Below are 23913 nucleotides of genomic sequence, written 5' to 3' on the forward strand. Positions count from 1 at the left end.
TTCATTCATTCATTTTTAATACCAACCACAGTGCCTGGCATAAAGTAGGTATGAGTAGTATCTATTCATATGCATTAAAATTGGGCTTTGAGTCGTTGAATACAGAAAAAAAGTAAAACATTGTATTAACTTCAGGTACAAATAAAGTTTCTGTTTACTGAGCCCTATAAAAAATAAAGACTATTCTACATTTAAGATTATAATTCATGCTTTGGAATATTAGTTCCTGTCATTCCTTCTGTTTCTTCCCATGCCCCAGTAAACACACAGAATTTTAGTAGCACCTTCCCCTGCCCCACTGTGATTATCCTTGCTTCTTTGATAAATTCTCCCACTTCATGGAGGACAGCCAGGCTATACACAGTCCCTTACTCCAGACTTGATTCTCACTAGGTATATTCCTAGAAGATATTCTGGTGGGTTTCTGGCTGGCCATTTTTGCTTACAGTGCCTTTTATTCCAGTGCTGATGGAAGTAAAGCTGCAGCTCTTAGGAAGAGTGATTCATGTAAGTTTATATTTAATATAAAGGAAAAAGCCACTTAAAAAACATACCAGTACAAACCCACAGCCAACATCATACTTAACAGCGAGAAGCTGAAAGCTTTTCCTCTAAGATTGGGAACAAGACAGGGATGCCCACTCTCCCCACTGTTACTCAACATAGTACTGGACGTCCTAGCCATGGCAATCAGAGATACAAGGCATCCAGACTGGTGAAGAAGTCACTGTCACTATCTGCAGATGACATGATACTGTACATAAAAAACCCTAAAGACTCCACTCCAAAACTACTAGAACTAATATCGGAATTCAGCAAAGTTGCAGGATACAAAATTAATACACAGAAATCTGTTGCTTTCCTATACACTAACGATGAACTAGCAGAAAGAGAATTCAGAAAACAATTCCATTCACAATTGTGTCAAAAAGAATAAAATACCTAGGAATAAACCTAACCAAGGAAGTGAAAGACCTATACCCTGAAAACTACAAGACACTCTTAAGAGAAATTAAAGAGGACACTAACAAATGGAAATTAATTCCCATGCTCTTGACTAGGAAGAATTAATATTGTCAAATGGCCATCCTGCCCAAAGCAATCTACAGATTCAGTGCAATCCCTATCAAAATACCAACAGCATTCTTCAATGAACTGGAACAAATAGTTCAAAAATTCATATGGAACCACCAAAGACCCCTAATAGCCAAAGCAATCCTGAGAAGGAAGAATAAAGTGGGAGGGACTCCCCAACTTCAAGCTCTACTACAAAGCCACAGTAATCAAGACAATTTGGTACTGGCACAAGAACAGAACCACAGACCAGTGGAACAGAATAGTCTCCAGACATTAACCCAAACATATATGGTCATTTAATATACTATAAAGGAACCATGGACATACAAGGGGAAATGACAGCCTCTTCAATAGTCGGTGTTGGCAAAACTGGACAGCTACATGTAAGAGAATGAAACTGGATTATTGTCTATCCCCAAACACAAAAGTAAATTCGAAATGGATCAAAGACCTGAATGTAAGTCATGAAACCATAAAACTCTTAGGAAAAAACGTAGGCAAAAATCTCTTGGACATAAACATGAGCAACTTCTTCATGAACATATCTCCCCAGGCAAGGGAAACAAAAGCAAAAATGAACAAGTAGGACTATATCAAGCTGAAAAGCTTCTGTACAGCAAAGGACACCATCAATGCAACAGAAAGGTACCCTACAGTATGGGAGAATATATTCATAAATGACAGATCCGATAAAGGGTTGACATCTAAAATATATAAAGAGCTCATGCACCTCAACAAACAAAAAGCAAATAATCCAATTAAAAAATGGGCACAGGATCTGAACAGTTCTCCAAAGAAGAAATTTAGATGGCCAACAGACACATGAAAAGATGCTCCACATTGCTAATCATCAGAGAAGTGCAAGTTAAGACCACAATGAGATATCACCTCACACCAGTTAGGATGGCCACCATCCAAAAGACAAACAACAACAAATGCTGGTGAGGTTGTGGAGAAAGGGGAACCCTCCTACACTGCTGGTGGGGGTGCAAATTAGTTCAACCATTGTGGAAAGCAGTATGGAGGTTCCTCAAAAAACTCAAAATAGAAATACCATTTGACCCACGAATTCCACTCCTAGGAATTTACCCTTAGAATGCAGGAGCCCAGTTTCAAAAAGACATATGCACCCCTATGTTTATCACAGCACTATTTACAATAGCCAAGAAATGGAAGCAACCTAAGTGTCCATCAGTAGATGAATGGATCAAGAAGATGTGGTACATATACACAATGGAATATTATTCAGCCATAAGAAGAAGAAAAATCCTACCATTTACAACAACATGGATGGAGATAGAGGCTATTATGCTCAGTGAAATAAGCCAGGTGGAAAAATAAGTATCAAATGATTTCACTGATTTGTGGAGTATAAGAACAAAAAAAAAACTGAAGGAACAAAATAGCAGCAGAACCACAGAACCCAAGAAAGGACTAACAGTTACCAAAGGGAAAGGGACTGGGGAGGATGGGTGGGAAGGGAGGGATAAGTGGGGGGAAAAAAAGGGGCATTACTATTAGCAGACATAATGTAGGAGGGTGACATGGGGAGGGCTGTACAACACACACAAGACAAGTAGTCAGTCTACAGCATCTTACTACGCTGATGGACAGTGACTGTAATGGGGTATGTGGGGGGGACTTGTTGACGGGGGTAGTGTAGTAAACATAATGTTCCTTATGTAATTGTAGATTAATGATACAAAAAAAAAACCCCACAAAAAAACATACCAGTAAGGAACAGTTCTTCTAAGCTGTCTAAATGTCCAGTAATAGGGAAATGGATGTGAGTTATTGCTTGAGGGAACTCTGAACCATTAGAAGTCTGTTTCTGAACACACTATAACATTAGCATCAAAAGCTTGAAGTGTAAATAATGATTTTCTCTGGATGACTGAACCAAGGGTGATTTACATCTCTTTATATTTCCTGCTTTTTTCTGCTGCAAGCCTGTATTTCTCTACTAGTTAGATAAAGACTCTCAGACTAAGAAACTGTGTTTAATCTCAGTTAACCAAATGTAAAGCTGTCATGAAATATCAGAATATCCTGTTAGAAAGTATTTTTAAGAAAATATAAAAGACTCTTAACTAAGTATCTGAAGTAATCAGGTATGGTAGAAAAGCTTGTTTCTGATCATTTCACATGTCCATTTAGGACAGCAACATGGAGGACCCTTTAGTCTGCTTTATGTAGTTTTTGTGTTGTTTTACTCTACTGCTGAAACCATAAGAATGTTAGTAATAAATAAATTTGATGTCATTAACCTGTTATCTTCATACAGGTGCCGTGTTTAGCTGAGTAGGTTTGTGTCTTTCTGGTTTCCCTGATGACCACTCATTATCTTGATTGCATCATACAAAGGCTGCTGTATGTCATGTGCTAGATGTGGTGATTCAGTGTTTGCAGCCTCATACCTGTGGAGACCCGTGGTCCTCTGCCCTCAGTGAAATCTGGAGTCATTACTAAGTTACTAAAGGCATTCCCTAAGTACCAACCTTGAATAACGTGGTACAGGCACTGAGTACAAAGGCTACCTGTGTTTGCTGTCAGATGGTAAAGTAGATGGAGAATTTCAAGTTGTTTTTGGAGGGTCACCTGGCCTCCTGTAGTTACCCATGTAATGAGGGTGGCAGCTGCTGTGTCACTCAGTAAACATTTGTTGAGGATCTCCTGCATACCCCCAGTTTGCTAGGTGCTGGGATTACAAGATGAGCAAAACAAAGTTCTTTGCCCTTGAGGAGTTTAGACAGAGTTCCATTTCTCCCAGCATTTATATGCCAGACACTGTTGGATACATTATATACATCATCACTGATTCTCAGTACAATCCTGCTGTTCATGCAACAGATATTTACTGTGTGCTGTGTGCCCAGTACTGCGCCCTGGGGACAAAGGGAACAAGGTAACATTACAGCAGCTGAAGTTCAGAGAGGTTACAGAATGTGGCCAAGATCCCTGAAGGGGCAATAACAGTAACTGCTGTTTACTGATTACATAGGCGCTATGTCTAAAGACACTGTAACATAAAGATATTAAATACATTGTTTTACTTAATCCTTAAAAAACAGCTCAGTGTGGCAGTTAATGTTCTCATTGTATAGGAGATGCTGAGGCTCACATGCCTGGTGTTACACAGCTGGTAAGTGATAGAGCAACGATTTGAATTTATTAGGCTTGTCTAACTATACATTCCATGCTCTTAACCATAATGTTACAGCATATCTCTTCCCACACAGAGTAGTAACAGTAATAGCTACTATTTATCAGCTATCTACTATGTGCCAGGTGTTTATAGGCATTATCTTAAGATTCTTACGACCATCTTGGAAGGCAGTTGCTGGTGTCTTCTGAAACTGAGCCTCAGGATTCAGGTAACCTGCCCAGTTGCTGAATGATAGGTAGAACCAGTTCTGTCTGGCTCCTAAACCTCTGCTCTTTCTGTGGTGCCATCATTATGCCTCACTTTCTAATATTTAATCTGGTAATTTCTATTGACATACTCTGACTTACTTTTAATTCCTCTTGAGCTGATGCCCTAGCTGGTGTAATCTTGGGATTCTGGGTCTGGCTTTTAAAATATGTTAGTCAGTTTCTAATATTGGTAAACACGCTTTTCTTTTCCTTTGTTGACATGCAATTGGCTTACTCTACAGGCTGTGGCTGTTGTAAGCCTGCCCCTCTCCCCTAGGGACATGCTCTCTGCAGGCCGTATCTTATCTCCCACAGCAGGAGAAGGTGTCCTGTAGAAGCCTCTCATATACACTGGTCAGATTTCACTGCAGCTGGTCTCTGCATCTCCTCTTGTGACCCCTCACCTGGCTGTCTGTCTGACATCCCTGTGCCTCCGTTCTCTCCCCTCCACACACACTGGCACATTCTCTGAGCACTCCCAAAACTAGAAAAAACTTTTGCTTGAGCCAATTATTTATTCTCTTTAGCTGCATCAGTTTATCTTCTTTTCAGGCTAACAAACATCTAAGTGTTTAGACCTGCTATCTCTATATTCTCCTAAAACAAGTTACTTAAAACAAGTTACTAAGCAATATGTAGTATAAATTCCAGTTTTATGCAAATTATCTATTTGCATAGAAATGTCTAGGAGGATCTAATTCAAAATGTTAAAAGAGGTTGTCTGTGCATGGTGGATTTTAGATGAAAGACTTTTATTTCTATATTCCACTCCTCTGAGTGAGTACATATTACCTTTGTATTACCTATTTAAACACAATACCTTTGTAAAAAGATAAAGGAGAGAAAAATAGTTCTTTTCCTGTTTATTAAAGTAATCCATGCATGTTATATAAGCCTTATAAATTATAGAACACTATAATCAAGTTACTTGCAATTCTACAGACCAGAGTTAACTACTGTTAATATTCTGAAGCCTTACCTTTTAGCTTGTGTATACACATACAAGCACTTCTAATATTGAGATTATATCACATTTTTATAACCCTGATTTCTTTATATTTTTGTGCAAGCACAAAATTTAAATGTCTGTGTAAAATGACACAGAGAGATTGTGACTTATTTAACCATTCTATTGTACATTTGTGTAGTTCTGAATTTTTTTATTTTAGAATTACCAGTGACCAGGGCCAATTACTTAGATATAACAAGTCTACCCAACTTTCTGATTATTTACAGTAAGATACCCAGAATGAGAATGGGGAATCAGAGGGTATACATTTAGCGGCTGCTATGTATTTGTCTGATTACTGCAGAGAGGCTGGGTCTACTGCTGTGCCAGCGATATGTGGGAGTGCTTGTCTACCGCACGGTGAGCCCAGGGCGGCGGTGCCGCTGTGATGGGCTTCCTCTCGGAAAGGGCAGTTAAAAGTTTATTTTCCCTGCTAAGGCAGGGATCTTGTCTGTGTTCACCAACATCCAATAATGCTTAGTGTACAGCAGGAATGCAAACATTTATTGACTTATTATTTTCAAAATTATCTTTAAAAAAATTGAGGCCAGTTTAATAAGCTAGAAATTTCTTTGCCTCTTTTTAAAAGTTACTTAATTTACATACTATAGAATTCACTGACCTTAAGTGTTCAGTGTGTCGCAGTAAATTTTTACAATTGTGCGACCATCACCACAGTCCGATTTTGGAACACTTTCATCTCTCCATCCCCCTTTTCTCTTTGCGTTTCCTCTCCACTCATTCCCACAAGTAGGCAGAACTACTGATCTCCTTATTTTGCCTTTTCTAGAAATTTCATAGAAATCGAATCATATGTAATCTTCAGTGTCTGGCTTCTTCCACTAGAGTGATATTTTTGAGAGATTCATCTATGGTTTTGCATGTAACAGTTCTTTTATTTACTGAGGTATAGTCGACAATTTCAATATAAATTGCTCAAAATAATTGTACAATCAATACGTTTTGACTTTTGCATACACCTGTTAAAGCATTATAGCATTCCAGATCATGAAAATATCCATCCTCCCCTCAGCAAAGTTTCCTCTTGCTCCTTTATAATCACTGTCCCTCTCCCCAGGTAACCCTGATTTGCTTTCTGTCATTATAGATCAGTTTGCATTTTCTAGAATGTTATATAAACAGAATCATACAAAAATGGAATACAGTCTTGTTTATCTTCTTTCACTTGGCTTAATTATTTTGAGATTTGCCCATGTTGTTACCAATAGTTCTTTCCTTTTTTTATTGCTGAGTAGCATTCCATTATATGGATATAATGTATTTTATCAGCTCACCAGTTTGATGGATATTTGGGTTATTTTCAGTTTGAGCTACTATGATTAGTGCTGCTATAAACATTCATGTACAAGTTTGGGTGAACATTTCTTTTGGGTAGATTCCTAGGAGTGGAACTTCTGATTCATATAATGAGTGTAAAATTTCTTAAGAAATTGCCAAACTTTTCTAAAGAGGCTATATAATTTTATATTCCCACCTGGTTTCAGCTTTCCACACCATTGCCATCTGGTGATTTGGCTGTTCTGGTGGCTGTATATTGTATCTCATTGTGGTTTTAAGTTTCACTTTCCTAATGCCTAACACTGTAGAACATCTTTTCACACCCTATTTGCTGTTCATACTTTCTAATTTAGTCAAGTGTTTATTCAAATATTTTGTCCATTAAAAAATTAGGATATTAGTCTTATTATGAGCTGTAAGAGTTCCTTTTATATTTTGAATATGAGTCCTTTATCAGGATGTTTAGAAATGTTCTCCAAGTCTATCTTTTCATTTTCTTCTTTTTTTAAATTAAGTTAAGGTATTATTGACATACACTCTTTTGAAGGTTCCACATGAAAAACAAATGTGGTTACTATATTTACCCATATTATGAAGTCCCCACCCATACCCCATTGCAGTCACTGCCCATCAGTGTAGTAAGATGACACAGATTCACTATGTGCCTTCTCTGTGCTACACTGTTCTCCCCATGATCCCCCACACCATGCGTACTAAATATAATATCCCTTAATCCCCATCTCTCTCCCTCCCCACCCGTCCTCCCACAACTTTCCCCTTTGGTAACCACTACTCCCTTCTTGGAGACTGTGAGTCTGCTGCTGTTTTGTCCCTTCACTTTTTCTTCATTGTTACACTCCACAAATGAGGGAAATCATTTGGCACTTGTCTTTCTCCACCTGGCTTATTTCACTGAGCATAATATCCTCCAGCTCCATCCATGTTGTTGCAAATGGTAGGATTTGTTTCTTTCTTATGGCTGAATAGTATTCCATTGTGTATATGTACCACCTCTTCTTTATCCATTCATCAACTGATGGACACGTACGTTGCTTCCATATCTTGGCTTTTGTAAATAGTGCTGCAATAAACATAGGGGTGCATATGTCTTTTTGAATCTGAGAAGTTGTATTCTTTGGGTAAATTCCAAGGAGTGGGATTCCTGGGTCAAATGGTATTTCTGTTTTTAGTTTTTTGAGGAACCTCCATATTGCTTTCCACAATAGTTGAACTAGCTTACATTCCCACCAGCAGTGTAGGAGGTTCCCCTTTCTCTGCATCCTCACCAGCATTTGTTGTTCTTAGTCTTTTCAATGCTGGCCATCCTTACTGGTGTGAGGTGATATCTCATTGGGGTTTTAATTTGCATTTCCCTGATGATTAGTGATGTGGAGCATCTTTTCATGTGTCTGAAGGCCATCTGAATTTCTTCTTTGGAGAATTGTCTCTTCATATCCTCTGCCCATATTTTAATAGGGTTATTTGGTTTTTGGGTGTTGAGGCATATGAGTTCTTTATATATTCTGGACGGTAACCACTTGTTGGATATGTCATTTACAAATATATTCTCCCATACTGTAGGATGCATTTTTGTTCTGTTGATGGTGTCCTTTGCTGTACAGAAGCTTTTTAGTTTGATGTAGTCCCACGTGTTCATTTTTGCTTTTGTTTCCCTTGCTCGAGGAGATGCGTTCAGGAAAAAGTTGCTCACGTTTATATTCATGGGATTTTTGCATATGTTGTCTTCTAATAGTTTTATGGTTTCATGACTTACATTCAGGTCTTTGATCCATTTTGAGTTTACTTTTGTGTACTGGGTTAAAAATAATCCAGTTTCATTCTCTTGCATGTACCTGTCCAGTTTTGCCAACACCAGTTGTTGAAGAGGCTCTCATTTCCCCATTGTATATCCATGGCTCCTTTATGGTTTATTAATTGACCATATATGGTTGGGTTTATATCAGGGCTCTCTAGTCTGTTCCATTGGTTTATGGGTGTGTTCTTGTGCCAGTACCAAATTGTCTTGATTACTGTGGCTTTGTAGTAGAGCTTGAAGTTAGGGAGCATAATCCCCCCAGCTTTATTCTTCCTTCTCAGGATTGCTTTGGCTATTAGGGGTCTTTGGTAGTTCCATATGAATTTTATAACTATTTGTTCCAGTTTGTTGAAGAATGCTGTTGGTATTTTGATAGGAATTGCATTGGATCTGTAGATTGCTTTAGGCAGTATCTTTTCATTTTCTTAATGGTGCCTCTTGAAGAGTAATAGTTCTTAATTTTGAAGGAAGTCCAATTTATTGACAGTTTTCTCTATTTAGAGTTATTTTTGTATATGGTGTGTGGTATGGACTGAGGTTTTTTGTTCACATAAACATCCAATTTCAGCATTATTTTTGAAAAGACTGTCCTTTCCACTAGTTGAAAATTAATTTGCCGTATATATGAAAGTCTATTTCAAGAATGTTATGTTTACCTATGTATATACTTACCAATGGTACAATGTAAGTTTTGAAATAAGGCAGCCCAAGTCCCTCAACTTCATTCTTTTAAAAAAGTGTTTGGGTATTCTAGGTACTTTGCATTTGATATAAATTTTAGGATCAGTTTGCCAATTTCTACAACAAAAGCTTGCAAGAATTTTGATAGGGAATGGGTTAAATCTGTAGCTCAATTTAGGGAGAATTGACATTTAGTAATACTGAGCTTTCTAATCCCATGTATTTAGGTCTTTGTTAATTTCTTTCAGCACTGTTTTGTAGCTTTTAGTGTGCAAATGTAGTTTTATATTTATTCCTAATTATTTTATTCTTTTTAATGTTAATATGAATAGAATTGTTCTTTTTATCTGAATTTCCGTACTGGATTTCTCATTTCTAGTATATGGAAATACAACTCATTTTTGTATATTGGGCTTATAGTGAGAATTTGCTAGTTTATTAGTTCTGCTAACTTTTATGATTTCTTATTTCCTACTTAAAAGTTACATTATTTGTAAATAGATAGTTTTACTACTTTTGCAATCTGAATACTTTTAATGTCTTTTTCTTGTCTTACTGCACAGGATAGGATCCTCAGTTATAATGTTGAGTAGAAACAGTGAGGCATAGAAACATCCTTGCTTTGCTTCTGGTCTTAGGGGGAAGACTAGTTTTTTACTGTTAAGTATGATGTTAGCTATAGATGCCTTTTATCAAGTTAAGGAAGTTCCCTTCTAGCTTTACTTGGGTGAGTTATTGTGAATGGATGTTGCATTTTGTCAGATGCTTCTTTGTGTCTATGGAAATGATCATATGCTTTTTCTCAGTTATTCTATCAGTATGGTGTATTACATTAATAGATTTTTGGATGTTATGCCAGGCTTCTGTTCCTGTGGTAAACCCCACATAGTATGCATAATCTTTTTCATGTGTTGCTGGATTTGATATGCTAATATTTTAAAAGAAGTTTTATATTTATGTTCATGAGATATACTGGTTTGTAGTTCTCATTCCTTGCAGTGTCTTTGTCTGGCTTTGGTATCAGGGTAATACTGGCTTTATAAAATGAGTTTGGAAGTATTCCCTCTTACTATTGTTTTCTGGAAGTATTCATATTTGAAAGATTGGTATTAAGCATTTGACAGGATTTACCAGTGACACCATCTGGACCTGGACTTTTCTTCTGGGGAAGACTTAGTAACTAATTCACCATCTTTACTTGATATAGTCTACTCCAATTTTATATTTCTTTTGAGTCAGTTTTGGTAATTTGAGTTTTTCTAGGATTTTGTTCCATTTCATCTAAGGTATGAAATTTACTAGGATAAAGTTATTCATAATGTTCTTTTATAGTTATTTTAAATTCTGTAGTATCTATAGTGATGCCTCCTCCTTCATTCTTGGTTTTGTTAATTTGTGCCTTATCTCTTTTTTTCTTGGTCTAGCTAAAGATTTATCTTTTGTTAAAAAAAAATCTTTATGAAGGCCCAACTTTTGGTTTCATCAGTTCTTTCATATTGATTTCCTATTTCTAATTCATGTATTTCTACTTGGAAATTGATTATTTCCTTCTTCCTACTTATTTTGGGTCTAGTTTGCTCTTCTTTTTCTAGCTTCTTAAAATGGAAGCTTGTAATATTGATGTTAGACCCTTCTGAGCCATAAATATTCCTCCAAGTGCTGCTTTAACTGCAAAGCATACACTCTCATGTTATTTTATTTTCATTCATTTCAAGATAATTTAAAAATTCTGTGTGGTTTCTTCTTTGACCCATGTGTCTTTAGAAGTGTGTTATTTACTTTCCAAATATTTTGAGGTTCCCCGATTACTGTTACTGATTTCTAATTTAATTCTCTTATGGTAAGACCAAATATATTACTGTAATCCATTTGAATTTGTTGAGTCACCTAATGTATGGTCTGTCCTGGAGAAGTTCCATGTGCCCTTGAAAAAACTATACTTTGTTTTGTGGATTATTCTCTAGATACTGAATAAATACATTGCATTGTTTGAATCTTCTGTATCCTTACTGAATTTCAATAACTGTAAGTTATTTTCAATAACTGATAAAAATAGAGACAGAGGAGTGTTGAAATGTCCAACTGTAATTGTTGAATTGTCTGACAACTTTTGTTTCATATATTTTTGGGTGCTATTAAGTATGTATACATTTAAAATTGTTACATCTGGCTATTGCATCTTCACTGTTGGTCAAGTGGGAATTTTCATGTTTTTTTTTTCCTGGTGAAATTTCTGTTTTTTGACTGTTTTAGAATTGGTCAATATTCATGTTCTATTAAGAAGAACCAAGTTTATAAAAGAATACTACTGGTCATATTATGCAACTCAGTTTGTTTGCCTTTTGATTACGATACATAACTTGTCATTTAAAAAATGTACTCAAATCCATAATCTCCTTATAAGTTTCTCCCATTACTTGTAAGCTTTTAAAGTCTTATTTGCATGCAGACACTAGTTTAATATGCACTTTTCTCACCCCACCATTTTACTGACTAATGAGTGTCTTAAATGTGTCAAGAAAAGACTGTATCATATACTACATTGCTATGTGTGAGTTTTCTGCTTTGGCATGGATACTATACTAGGTATAATTACTATGGCTTTGTAGTACACCTGGTTATTATTTTGGGTGTATGGGATTAATACCCTTTATCTGTTTAGGTGCTCTTCTTAAATTTGTTTAGTATTAAGACTTTTTTCCAAACCAAAATGTATTTTATCACATGCCGTCAAAGAACCAGTTTACATTTTACTTTTTTTTTCTCCTTTAATCTGTTAATGATTTTGTTAAGTTGAACCACTGCTGTAGTGTTGGGGTATGATGTATACTTTACTATATTGGTAGATTTGACAAATTATTGGCCTTTTTGGTATGTGGGCTTTTATATGACTGGTTTTTACATGTATTTCTATGTGGGTTTTTATATGACTGTGGATCTGTCAATTTGCTGATGTATTTCTATCAGATTTGATTTATATATTACATAAAGTTGCTAATTTATTTTCATGGCCAACAGTTGAATTACTGATAAATCTCTTTTAAAGCTTTGAATTCTATTTGTCTAATCAACATTGGCATACCTGATTTCCTCTTGTTACTATTTGTTTGGGACCTCTGTTAGGTGTGAGTCTAAAGAATAGTATACAGGTGGATTTTAATCCATTCTGGGTTTTGTGACTGATACTATTATCTGAACCTATTCTGGCCATTTATTTTGTACTGTATCTTTTTGTCTCTTCTTATTACAGTAGACATCTATTGTTCCTTTATTAATATAGCATTCCCCCTTTTTTTTGGCCTTAATTCTCTGGTTTTCCCAATTTACCTTGGGGAAATGTAGTTTGGATGGACTTGACTCCTCTCCAAGCTTAGTTCTAGGCTTAACTCCTTTAGGAGCTGGTTCAGGGATTGGACACAAACCAAGTCAATTAGAGGCAAAGGGACACAAATCCTGGGCTTTTGTTGGAAGTTGTGGGAAAGGGATTTTCCTTTTTATTTGGAACTTGAAGCTATTAGGTGATCACTTCATATGAAAAACTTGCTACAGGGTGAAAGAATGAACTAAAAGCATTATCTAAGAGATGAAAGAGATAAAGTCCTTAAAATCAGTGCTCTCCCTGGGCTTTTTAGTTTTTATAAGCCAGTAATTTCCTTGTTGCTTATGCTATTTTTCTTATGCCAATTTGAATTTAGGTCACTTGCCACCAAAAGGCCGCTGATTAACATACTTGCTTTTTAGTTGATGGAGTTTTCTTTACTCATTTTTTCTTTAGTTAATAATCTAGTGTCTTCGTCTAAAAATGATCAGAAAGTTTTTTCCATTTTATTTTTATTAATGACTGACCTTAAATTTTCAGCAGATGCACTTTAACTCTATCCATTGCTAAAAAATGTCAATTTATCAGTGTCATCCTCCACCCTAATAAAGATTCATGGCATATTACCCTGGCCTCCTTTTACTCTTACGTTAACAGTATCTGTGATCAATATTTATCTAGTTTAAGAATAAATTTTACTAATTTTATTGCTTGTGATCGCTATTGCACCCCACTATTTCCTCCAACATCCATCTACCTTCTTGCAAAGATAGTCGGTGGATGGCATTAAACTTCTCTGAATGTCTGAAAGTATCTTTATTTGGCCCTCACATTTAAACAGGAACAGATTTCTAGGTTCAAAGTTATTTTCTTTGCAGCATTTGAATGATATTGCTCCATTTCTTTTTGTGTTCACTTTGTGGATAATCCTGTTTTTTTCTCTTTGGTAGATTTTTAGGTCTTCTCTAATTTTTGTGCGCTGAAATTTCCCTCTAGCATAGGCAGACTGGCTTAAAACTAAGTCTGTGAGCCAAAACTCTCACCACCTGTTTTGGTACTGTCAATAAGCTAAGAATGATTTTTTACCTTTTTAAATTTGAAAAAAAAATTTTATGACATGAAAATGATATGAAGTTACTATGACAGAGACTATTATTAAAATTTTATTGCAACAAAGCCACTCATTGCTACTTATGGCTACTTTCAAACCACAACGGCAGTGCTAAGTAGTTGTGAGAGACCTGCAAAGCCTAAAATATTTACTTCCTAGCCAGAAAAAGTTTGCTGATTCCTGTTCCTGTGTATTCTTTTTCTTTAAACAGCTAAAATTCTGGGAATTATCTGGTTGTTAGTTCTATTGATTTTTACAAGGATTTCCTACCCCAGTTCCACAATCGATAACCCAAATAAAAAACTTCTCAGCTCTGTCCATCCTGTTATTCAGCCCAATCACTGTGTTTCTCACTTGAGTTTTTTTTCTTTCATTTCTAGAAACTGGTCAGTTTTGCTTCAAGAGTGCAATATTCTCTCTTATCTTTCTAAAAATAGCAAATGACTCATTTTGATCTTTTGTTCTGATTGCTATAGTGAGTTTCCTTCCAAGGATGAAAGTTCTTCCATTTGTTGAGTATTTTATTGTTTTTGTCAGCTATTTGATATTTGTACACTTTTCTATGTAGTTGAAAACTGCCGCCTCTGCATTAGCGGCTTAAGAGGGACAATGTGGGGTCGATAGTGTTTTCAGTGGGAATGGGGGTGGGGCTTGCTGCTGGTGCAGATATTTCAGTGGCAGTGCTTTCTCTGCTCCAAGATCCTGCACCCATTGACTTGGCTTTTCCTTTAGGGGTAGCATGGGATATAGGTTTGACATACCTGGATGCTGCCTCTCCTGGGCTCCCTCTTGCTCTTGGTTTCAGTCAGACTCAGATACGAACCATTCTTCAGAGCTGCTCCCTTTACCTATAGCCATTACCTTCTGCATCCTCCTGCACAGAGCTAAGCTCTGGCTCCCTCTTCAGTCTGATCCCATCTGCTTTCCTTCTAGTCCACTCAGTTGCTCTTCATTTAAGTGGTGTTCTGTATTTTATCTTCATAAGGTGTGAGAGACTGAAAACTACAGTATGCTTTCAGCCTACCTCCTTGAAATGAGAAGCTGGTCTGTATTACACTTTTTAGAAGTCCACTGAAGTTGCTTTGTGCCTAATTATTTATTTTGTAAATGGTCTATGGACAATAAGTCACGGAAGTATTTTATCTTTTTTCAGGGAATAGTTTACTATAGCTGCAATGAATAGGTTTCAATTTTTTTTTCTTTTTGGAGTTTTTGTTTCAAAATATGATGTTTCCAGGATAGCTTTTTTGGGGTGTTCATTCTTTGTTTCTACTCAACTTCTGTTGTCATTCTGTAATTGAATCCTTTTCTTTTTCTTTTAATAAGTTTATTCATTTACTGATTAAAAATATTTACTTTGGTTTTGTCATCTTTAGTTTAGTTTATGCTTTGAGGTCCATGTTTTTCTTTTTGTGTGTACATAAATTCTGATTGAATTAGAATATTTAGAGTCTGGCTTTGGTTTTTCAAATGCATATTTTAATTAATATTTTTAAACCCTCAACTTGACTTACCAGCTTTAGAGGGTATTGGCTGAGGCCCTGCTAATGAAACTTACACATGTATCTTCTTCCTCTCTATGTCCCAGTTTTAGTTAAATTGTTATTTCTAGAATACTACACATATTACACAGATTTCTTCCTCTCCTCTACATCCCAGTTTTAGCTACATTATTTTTTTCCAGAATATTATGTTCTCATCTCTACCCTTTCTACATTTAAATGCATTAAGTGTAGTGTTCATTATTATTTCTTTTTTTACCATGGCTGCTCCATTTTTGGGTTCTTTATTTGGGTTCTTCTCTTAGTTTTATGACTATGTCCATTTTAAAGAAGACTCATGTATGCTATATTTCTGCATTCTTGTATGTTTGAAAATATCCATTTGTATTTTCATGCATGAATGTCATCTCGGGTTAGTATAAAATTTTGGATTACAGAATTTCTTTCTCTGAGAAAGTTGTAAATATTGTTTCAAGGTCTACCAGTATTCACTTTTACTGTAGAGGTATCGGAGGCAAGACTGACTTTTCCCCCCCTGTCTGGTGACTTGCATTTTTTTTAAATGGAGAAGACCCAGAAAATAAGTTTTTATTTATCTCTGAATTCTGGTAAATGCACCACACCTATATGGGGTCAATCATCAGTATTTTCTGGATATGGTGTGTCTTCTGACCTTTTGGATACAGGTCTTTTATTTCAAAAGAGCTTTTCTATTATCTTTGAATTTTTCTTTCCATTCCATTTGTTCTGTTGTCTAATGCATAGTAAGTTAGATCCCTTTTGCCTTACATATACTTAATTTTCTTTCTGATACTTTGTTCTTTTCTATTCTATTTTATACTTGCTTTCTCAAAGCCTTCCATATCCTTATTTTTTCTTTATAATAGTCAAGAAGTATACAATCACAAAATGATTTTTAGTGGTTACCTGGGGTGGCACTGTATATATGTAGGATAATTTTATTAATCTTTCTACTAGATACTTAGATTTTCTCCAAATTTCCACTATTATAAGCATCCATACATGTTCTTAACACTCATCAAATTAGTAAACTTATCCTAATTCCTACTAAGGAAGTTCAGTGCCAGAAAACTAAACCATGCTTGTGAATCTACTTGCCTGTCTTCTCTTCTGATGTACTGAGGCTTAAGATAATGAAAGATGAATGGTTTTAAGGGTTTCTGGGTAAACAGGACATAAACATGAGACTCCAGTTTTGTAGCTAAGTATATTAAGGAAATCTCCAGATTAAAGAATGTGGTTTGGTGATGGCTTCTTCTGTGCTCTCTAAAAAGATAATAAAGACTTAATGGTAGGATGTAAAATGTACAAGCTTTATGGAGGACTATTATACATTATGTACTAAGCTGGACATTTTCTATTTATCCCACTATTATCTACTCTCCTCCTAGTTCTGTGGTCCAGGAGGCAGACCTGAATGGTTTCTTGTTGGAAGCCAAAGGAAAGTGCTAGAAAGATACTGCATGGTATGAGGAGAATGAAATTGGGTATTTATTTTAGCAGTTGTCTCTTTGCTAGGTTGTCGCAGGTTGGTTAACTCCCATTACTGAAGGTCCCAAGTCCTGTCAGGTGACCTCCAAGTAGCTACTCTCTCTGGGTTTCGGTGGTAGTTTCATCTCCTTGTCCGTTTACGCTTAGGGATGGTAATGGCTCATCACCATTGCTCATTCTGGGTGTCTGCATCATTTCTTGTTGGTTTCTCTAAAATCCTCCTATGTCTTTGAAAGTCTGCCATTTGCTACACTTCTAGAGATTAATCCTACATATGTATAATATGACATATATGTAAGATTGTTCATTACAACATATTTTTATAGTGAAATATTGGACATATATGTCCATGAACAGAGGACTTTAAAACAATGGTATAATCATGCAGTGGAATATTATGCACCTATAAAAAACTTAGAACATTCATTAGACACATCTATGCAATAATCAGTTGGTTTTTTTCCCCAACCTTTAGTTATTTTTTTCTTGATTTCTTTCTTCACACACTCAAGGGCCCCAAAATATTTGTCAAGCCTCCTTATACCTCAGCTATCATAAAATTCAGGTGTCTGCTTCACTACATGGTCCTCCCAATCTTTGTTGGTATTTTTTTTAGCTTTGTTGAGATTTAATTGCTAAAAATTGTACACATTTAATGAATACATCTTGATGAGTTTGTACATACACATACATCTGTGACATCACTAACAAAACCAAGGTACTAAACATAACCATTACTTCAAAAATTTCCTTGTGTTCTTTTGTATATGTGTAGTTTTTTGGAGGAGCACTTAACATGAGATCTCTCTGAACATATTTTAAAATGCATAATACCGTGTTTATAAAGTACAGACACTATATTGTATGGTAGAGCTCTAGAACTTATTCATCTTATATAACAGAAACTTCATACAGTATGGAAAAGCAAGGTGGAAAAAACAATGGATACAGTATTCTACCATATGTGATATGTATCAAAGAAAAAATATTTGCTTATACACAGACACACATACACATATGTATGTGTATACAGGCATACCTCAAACCTCAATTTATTGTGCTTCGCTTTATTGTACTTTGCAGATATTGCAATTTTTATAAACCAATGTCCTTCAGACAAGTCTACTGGTACATTTTTTCAAAGCATTTGCTTACCATGTCTCTGTGCCACATTTTGGTAATTCTTGCACCATTCTAAACTTTTTCACTAATATTATATTTGTCACTGTGATTTGTGATCAGTGATTACAACTTGCTGAAAGCTCAGATGATGGTCAGCATTTTTAGCTATATAGTATTTCTTAATTAAGGTATACAGTGTTTTTTAGACATAATGTTGCACACTTAAAGGACTACAGTAGAGTGTGAACATAACATTTATATGCACTGGGAGACCAAAAACTTCATTTGACTCACTTTATTGCAGTACTTGCTTTATTACAGTTGTTTGGAACCAGATCAGCATTATCTCTGAGGTATGCCTGTACATTTGTGTGCATATGTATATACATGTATGAGGGAGGGAGAGACAGTATGAGAACCTTTATGAGGGAAAGGGAGAGATTGTCTCTGGAAGGGTATGATAACAGTGGTTGCTTCTGGGCAGGAGAACTGGGTGGTAGGAAACCTCTATTATTTTTTCTTGTTTCTTTGAATATTAAATCATATGCATATATTGCATATTCAAAAATGCATTACATTAATAATAATGATTAATTGACAGGCTTTGAGAAACAATGACTAAGGCTTGCTAAAGGAATCACTAGATGATGGAAAGAGCCAACAAATTATAAAGTTGTTGAAATGTTCTAAGCAGTTAACAAGTCCTGGATACTTTAATTTCTTAACCGTGGCTTCTTTATGGAATTATATATTCTACCCTATTATAAATTCTATGTGGAAGTTACTTACTGTTCAGGGTTGAATGCACAAAACCATGTATGATAAAGATTTGTTTTAAACATGACTGTTTTTGTTATTTATAGGAGCTCAGTTCTTTTAGCCACCTCCTGTATTTATATGGTTTATTATCATCACTAACAAAGTAGTATGACTGCACAATAGTCTTAGTTTCCAGTGGAAGGTACAACTCCATTAAAGGAAATGGGGCATGAGAAGACTTTCCAGAAAATTAATGAAGAAGGAAAGAGGAGACAGCTGGGGAAAATATTCAACTAATGTTAGTTAAGATCACTCATTTGTATGTTAAAAAAATGTCAAAAATAGGAAAGGATTTCTAGCTTGTTTTTTTAAGTTGGCTTGAATATTTCTGATACAGTTACTTCATTAAAGAAGTTGTACAAGAGACACAGGGAGACTCACTCACCCTTCCTGGAACTGCGCTTGGGCCGACTCCTCTGCGACGAGAGTCTCATACTCCTCAGCAGCAAACCTGTCCCAGTCAGAGGGCTCGGGCCCATCGTTCTCAACATCCTGATTGGAAAGAAGATACCACCGAAACACAGATAATCAAAGACAAAAACTGGAAATAGGTCATCACAAATGTGTATATCACTGAAAAATATTTTACAACATGGTTAAAAGGTGCTAAAGTAACACTTGTAAAGTGATTTTCTACAGCTCCAATCACAAAATCATAATGAACTGCTTAGCAGTTTCATGATGATGAATTCCTTAGCCTTGTAATCAGAGCTTTGTCTAGCTCCTTCTCCCCTGGGACTTGGCAGGGCAGCAGCTATCTGGGTCACCTGCGGTTTGCATATGCACACCTGAAATGCATCACTGCTTCTTCTGGCAAATTTTTACTGCTTCTTTAAAAGCCACCTCAGACACCCTATCACCTGCACTATCTTCCTGGAAACAGCCTGTCTTCCTCAGATCATTTCCCTGCTTTTACTGTATATGCTTGGTTGCCACCTTTTGCTCTTTTCTTTGCCTCTATACACCCATTCCTTACATACTGAGTTTTTTCATCTCTATATAACCAGGGTTTCTTTGAACAGTGCTTGAATTTATTAAGCACTTCTGACTAAAAATATTCTTTGTGGATCAGAGCAAATATTGATGTATTACCAACTCTTACAAAGGAAAGTAAAACTTAAAGGTGAAAATTTAAAAGGAAAATTTATAACACAAATTCTTTTCTTCTGCAGTATAGGCAGCATCTTGGATTATATATTCCAGGTAAAATGATGTTTTTCCATGATGAAAATAACTTGTTTTAGTATCACCCTATGATGTAAGGTTGGTCATGCCTAGAATTCAATTATCTAAATATTGACCAGTGTGTTATGATTTTTAATCCATATTAAGAACCCTCCCACCTCAGCCTATTAACATCTCTGAAATCAGCATGTATTATTTTATACCTATAATTGTCATTGTGTTTTCTTGCTTAAAGGTATATAAAATAATGGGGCATCTTAAATTTAGTGAAATATGCTGCTAATTTTAGGCTACTGATAATACATCTTGATATGTCCCAATATCAGGTACAGAGTATTTGTTTTTAGAAGGTGATCTTCATATTCTTATTACTATTTATATCAAACAGGTATGCAACATGTGGAAGGAAAAGAAAACATGGAAAGTTTCCTGTAGTTGTACTCCTATAGGATTCAACGGAAACGTTTCCTATTAACATATTTTTCTTTTCAAACAGGGAAATAGAAGAGGAACTGGTAGTATTCTGCTTTTTTGTGTGTTTTTTGGACATGGATCTTATGTCCAGTTTTTTGAGGGTACATCGTTTTTTGTGTGTGGGAAAGGGTGCTCATCTCTGTTCCGGTGTGGAATATGACTTCAAACTGATGGTTATGCACAGCAACCACTGACACCTGAAAAAGTGTTGGATTATCTGAAGGCTGTCTATCAGGAAGAGCTTCTAGTTTTCATTATGATGGGGAAAGCTATTTACCATGTATCCCGGAAATGAATGGTACAATTCAATCAAGCTCAGTATCTTTGTAATACAAATGTGAGTATTGATATATTTTTTAAGTTAAAGGGACATATTTTTTTCAGAACTTTTTTGGTAACTAGTTTCTAATGTAGATGTAAGTACATAGGCAATACAGTTCACTCAGTCATAGGCAGATGCAGCTTACTTGAACTTGAAGATTAGCTGTGGGAGACATGTACTGCAGGTCCTTTATTCTCTCTTTTCAGTATGTGATGAAATATTTTAAATGTTACCTCTTTAAATACCAAGATTCCTGTAGGTAGAGACCATTTTTATCTGTAGCATGCAGCCCCTAATATTGCAGCCCTCGAAGAGGAGTTAAAAATATACTGGTACCTTCTGGACTGCAAAGGGATCTCTCTGTTCATGGTCTAAGTATTTTTCCAGATTAAAGAAAGTGTCATAAAAGATGTGAGCCATTCTGCATCTCTTCAGATCTCGTAGAGTTATTTTGCCTATGTAAAAATAAATCTGGTAAATTTCAAGGGCTGTACTGGCAAGTGAAAAAAAACTTTTACTAAAGTTTAGAAGTTTATGTATGTTTATTTTATTATAAAAATCCCGTTTCTTTAAGGCAAAACTGACATAACATAAAATTCACTATTTTAACCATTTTAAAGCATCCAATCCAGTGGCTTTTAGTACATTCATGATGTTGCTCAACCATTATCACTGTTGAGTTCCATAACAATTTCTTCTATCCAAAGGAAACTGTACCCTGAAAGCACTTCCCTATTTATTGCTCCTCAGCCCCCAACCCCTGGCACTCATTAGTCTGCCTTCTGTTTATATGGAAAAAATCCCATTTCTTAAACAGGATTTCCCATTGGTTGTTGGTTCTATACTAACAGTAAAGGAGAAACTTACACACTTCTATATTTGGGAAGCCCACATGGAAAACTGGAAAGTTAAATAATTGAGGACAATCCAGATTATGTACCTTACTCTGTTACATGGGTGACCATTGTAAATGGCCCTTTATTCAATCTTACCATCGTTGGCTGGCTTCACCAGGTCAAGCATCTGACACAGCAAATCATGGAATGGCAAGGGCTCAATGCCCATGGCTTCCATCCTATCACACTGCTCCTCGTAGAAGTACTCTAGCTCGTACATGGAGAGTACACCATCTCCATCCACATCCATGCAGCGGAACCAATACTCAGTGCTAGGAGATAAGGATGCTCATTAGCATGGTCTGGTGGTAAGGGTCCTTTATGCACCCAGATTTATTACTGCCTGGGTTTCTTTTTAAATAAGTTACATATGTGTATACTTTAGACTTAGAGAGATGAAGTTTTATAGTGTGTTAGAAAAACAAATCCTCCTTTTCTCTTCCCCAGAACCAACCATTTTCAATGCCTGATTATTTTGGTTTTTATTCTTTCTATTTTCAGGGAAGATACCTATATTGTTTATTTCTTACATTTCTGTTTTAGAAACTGTGTATTAATTTCACACCATAAAAGATGAGATTCCAACTCTTCAATCACTCATTCATTCTACTTTGCCTACGTGCCCTTCCCAACTTCTTAATATAAATTACTTAGCATTGAGTGTTTATAACTTTGTATTTTTCTTTGCTCAGTTTTTTGTGTATCTGTTACTAATTTGACCCCCAAATCTCTGCTGGTTCTCTATATCCATAATGAGTCCCATGAGGTATTCTATCCATTGGATTTTCTCAGTGAAGTCTCTCTCAGTTCTTTCTGACATTCTCTAATCTGGACTGGTTGATCTCCAGGCCTCGTTCGGTTTCATCCTAGGGATTCCTTTCACCTTTCTCCTGTTTCTAGTATCTCACATTTTCCTCATTCTTTTGTTATTTCCTTGTTCGGTGTAACACATCCTTCAGTAGCTTCCTAAAAAAGGGTGAGTGCCAGGTAAATTCTTTGAGATATTGGGCAGCTGAAAACACCTTTTATCTACCCCCCTAACTTGGTTGGTATTTTGGCTAGTTGCAAAATTATAGCTTGGTAGTGGTTCTCCTTCAGAATTTTAAAGGCAGTGCCCTTTCTATGCATTGTTGTTGGGAAGGCTAAAGCCAGGATATCTGATCCTTTGACTATAACCTGTTCTTCTTTTTTTGTTGTTGTTAATTTTTTTCTTGGAATCCTGTGGAGGTTTCTCTGAGTCCCTGGTGTTTTGAAATATCATGATGAAGTGCCTTGGTCTGGGTCTAATCTATTTTTTTTTTTTTGACTTTCAGAGAGCCTCCTCAATTTGGAAATTAGTATCCTTTAGTTCTTGGAATTTTCTTAAATCATTTTATTTCTTCCCCCCTTTTTGCCCTCTTATCTATCTCTTTTAATGAAACTCTGTTCAAATCTACACAGTACAATATGGTAGCCACTAGCCATATGTAGTCCAATTTGTGATGTTTTTAAGTGCAAAAAATATACAATCGGTTTTGAAGAACTTGGTATAAGAAAATGAGTAAAATATCAGTATTTTTACATTTACATTGATTAAATATTGAAATAACATTTTAAATATATTGGGTTAAATAAGATACATAATTAATTTTGTTTCCTTCATACTCTTTTATTGTAACTAAATTTTATTTAAAAATATTTTTAACATTTTAAGTAAAAATTGTATTATTTAAGATGTACAAGATAAATTTGATATACATAGTGAAATGATTACTATAGTAAAGTCACTTGTTATCTCATCTCCCATAGTTAACATTTTTTGAGGTGGGGGGGATGAGGGAATGAGAGGACATGAAATCTACCCTTTTAGCAAACTTCCAGTATTCAATAGAGTATTACTAACTACAGTCACCACGGTACATCCCCAGAACTTATTCACCCCACATAGCTGCAACTCTGTACCCTTGACCAGTACCTCCCCATTTCCTCCTCCCTGTAATCCCTGGTGACCACTGCTCTACTCTTTGCTTCTGTGAGTTTTACTTCTTTTAGATTCCACATTTAAGTGAGATCATGCAGTACTTTTTAAATTTTCTGTTCCTGGCTTATTTTGCTTAGCATAATGTTCTTTTGGTTCATCCATGTTCTTGCAAATGACAGGATTTCCTTCTTTTAAAAGCTGAATAAGCCACTGTATGTGTGTACACCCATCTATAGATATTTTCTGTATTCATCCATTGAGGGAAGTTTAGGTTGATTCCATATATTAGCTGTTGTGAATACTGTAGCAATGAACATGAGAGTACAGCCACCTCTTCATGATTACTGACTTCAGAGGTCCAGTTTGAGAGGGCAATGTAGGAAGATCCTGAACTT

General features: G+C 35.8%; 1 protein-coding gene across 6 annotated transcripts in view; it reads right to left on the bottom strand.

Annotated features, from left to right (window-relative positions):
- The window catches only part of PPP2R3A (protein phosphatase 2 regulatory subunit B''alpha), a 270561-nt gene that overhangs the window by 6897 nt on the left and 239751 nt on the right, over positions 1-23913 (bottom strand). For all 6 annotated transcript variants that reach the window (XM_057498104.1, XM_057498095.1, XM_036877361.2 and 3 more), the window contains 3 exons: positions 21655-21830; positions 20999-21117; positions 19067-19173 (listed from right to left, as the gene is read on the bottom strand). In XM_057498104.1, the coding sequence (XP_057354087.1) occupies positions 19067-19173; positions 20999-21117; positions 21655-21830 (402 nt within the window). The remainder of the gene's footprint in view (positions 1-19066; positions 19174-20998; positions 21118-21654; positions 21831-23913) is intronic.

Source organism: Manis pentadactyla, chromosome 1, assembly GCF_030020395.1.
Source record: "Manis pentadactyla isolate mManPen7 chromosome 1, mManPen7.hap1, whole genome shotgun sequence".
In the NCBI taxonomy this organism is placed as follows: domain Eukaryota; kingdom Metazoa; phylum Chordata; class Mammalia; order Pholidota; family Manidae; genus Manis; species Manis pentadactyla.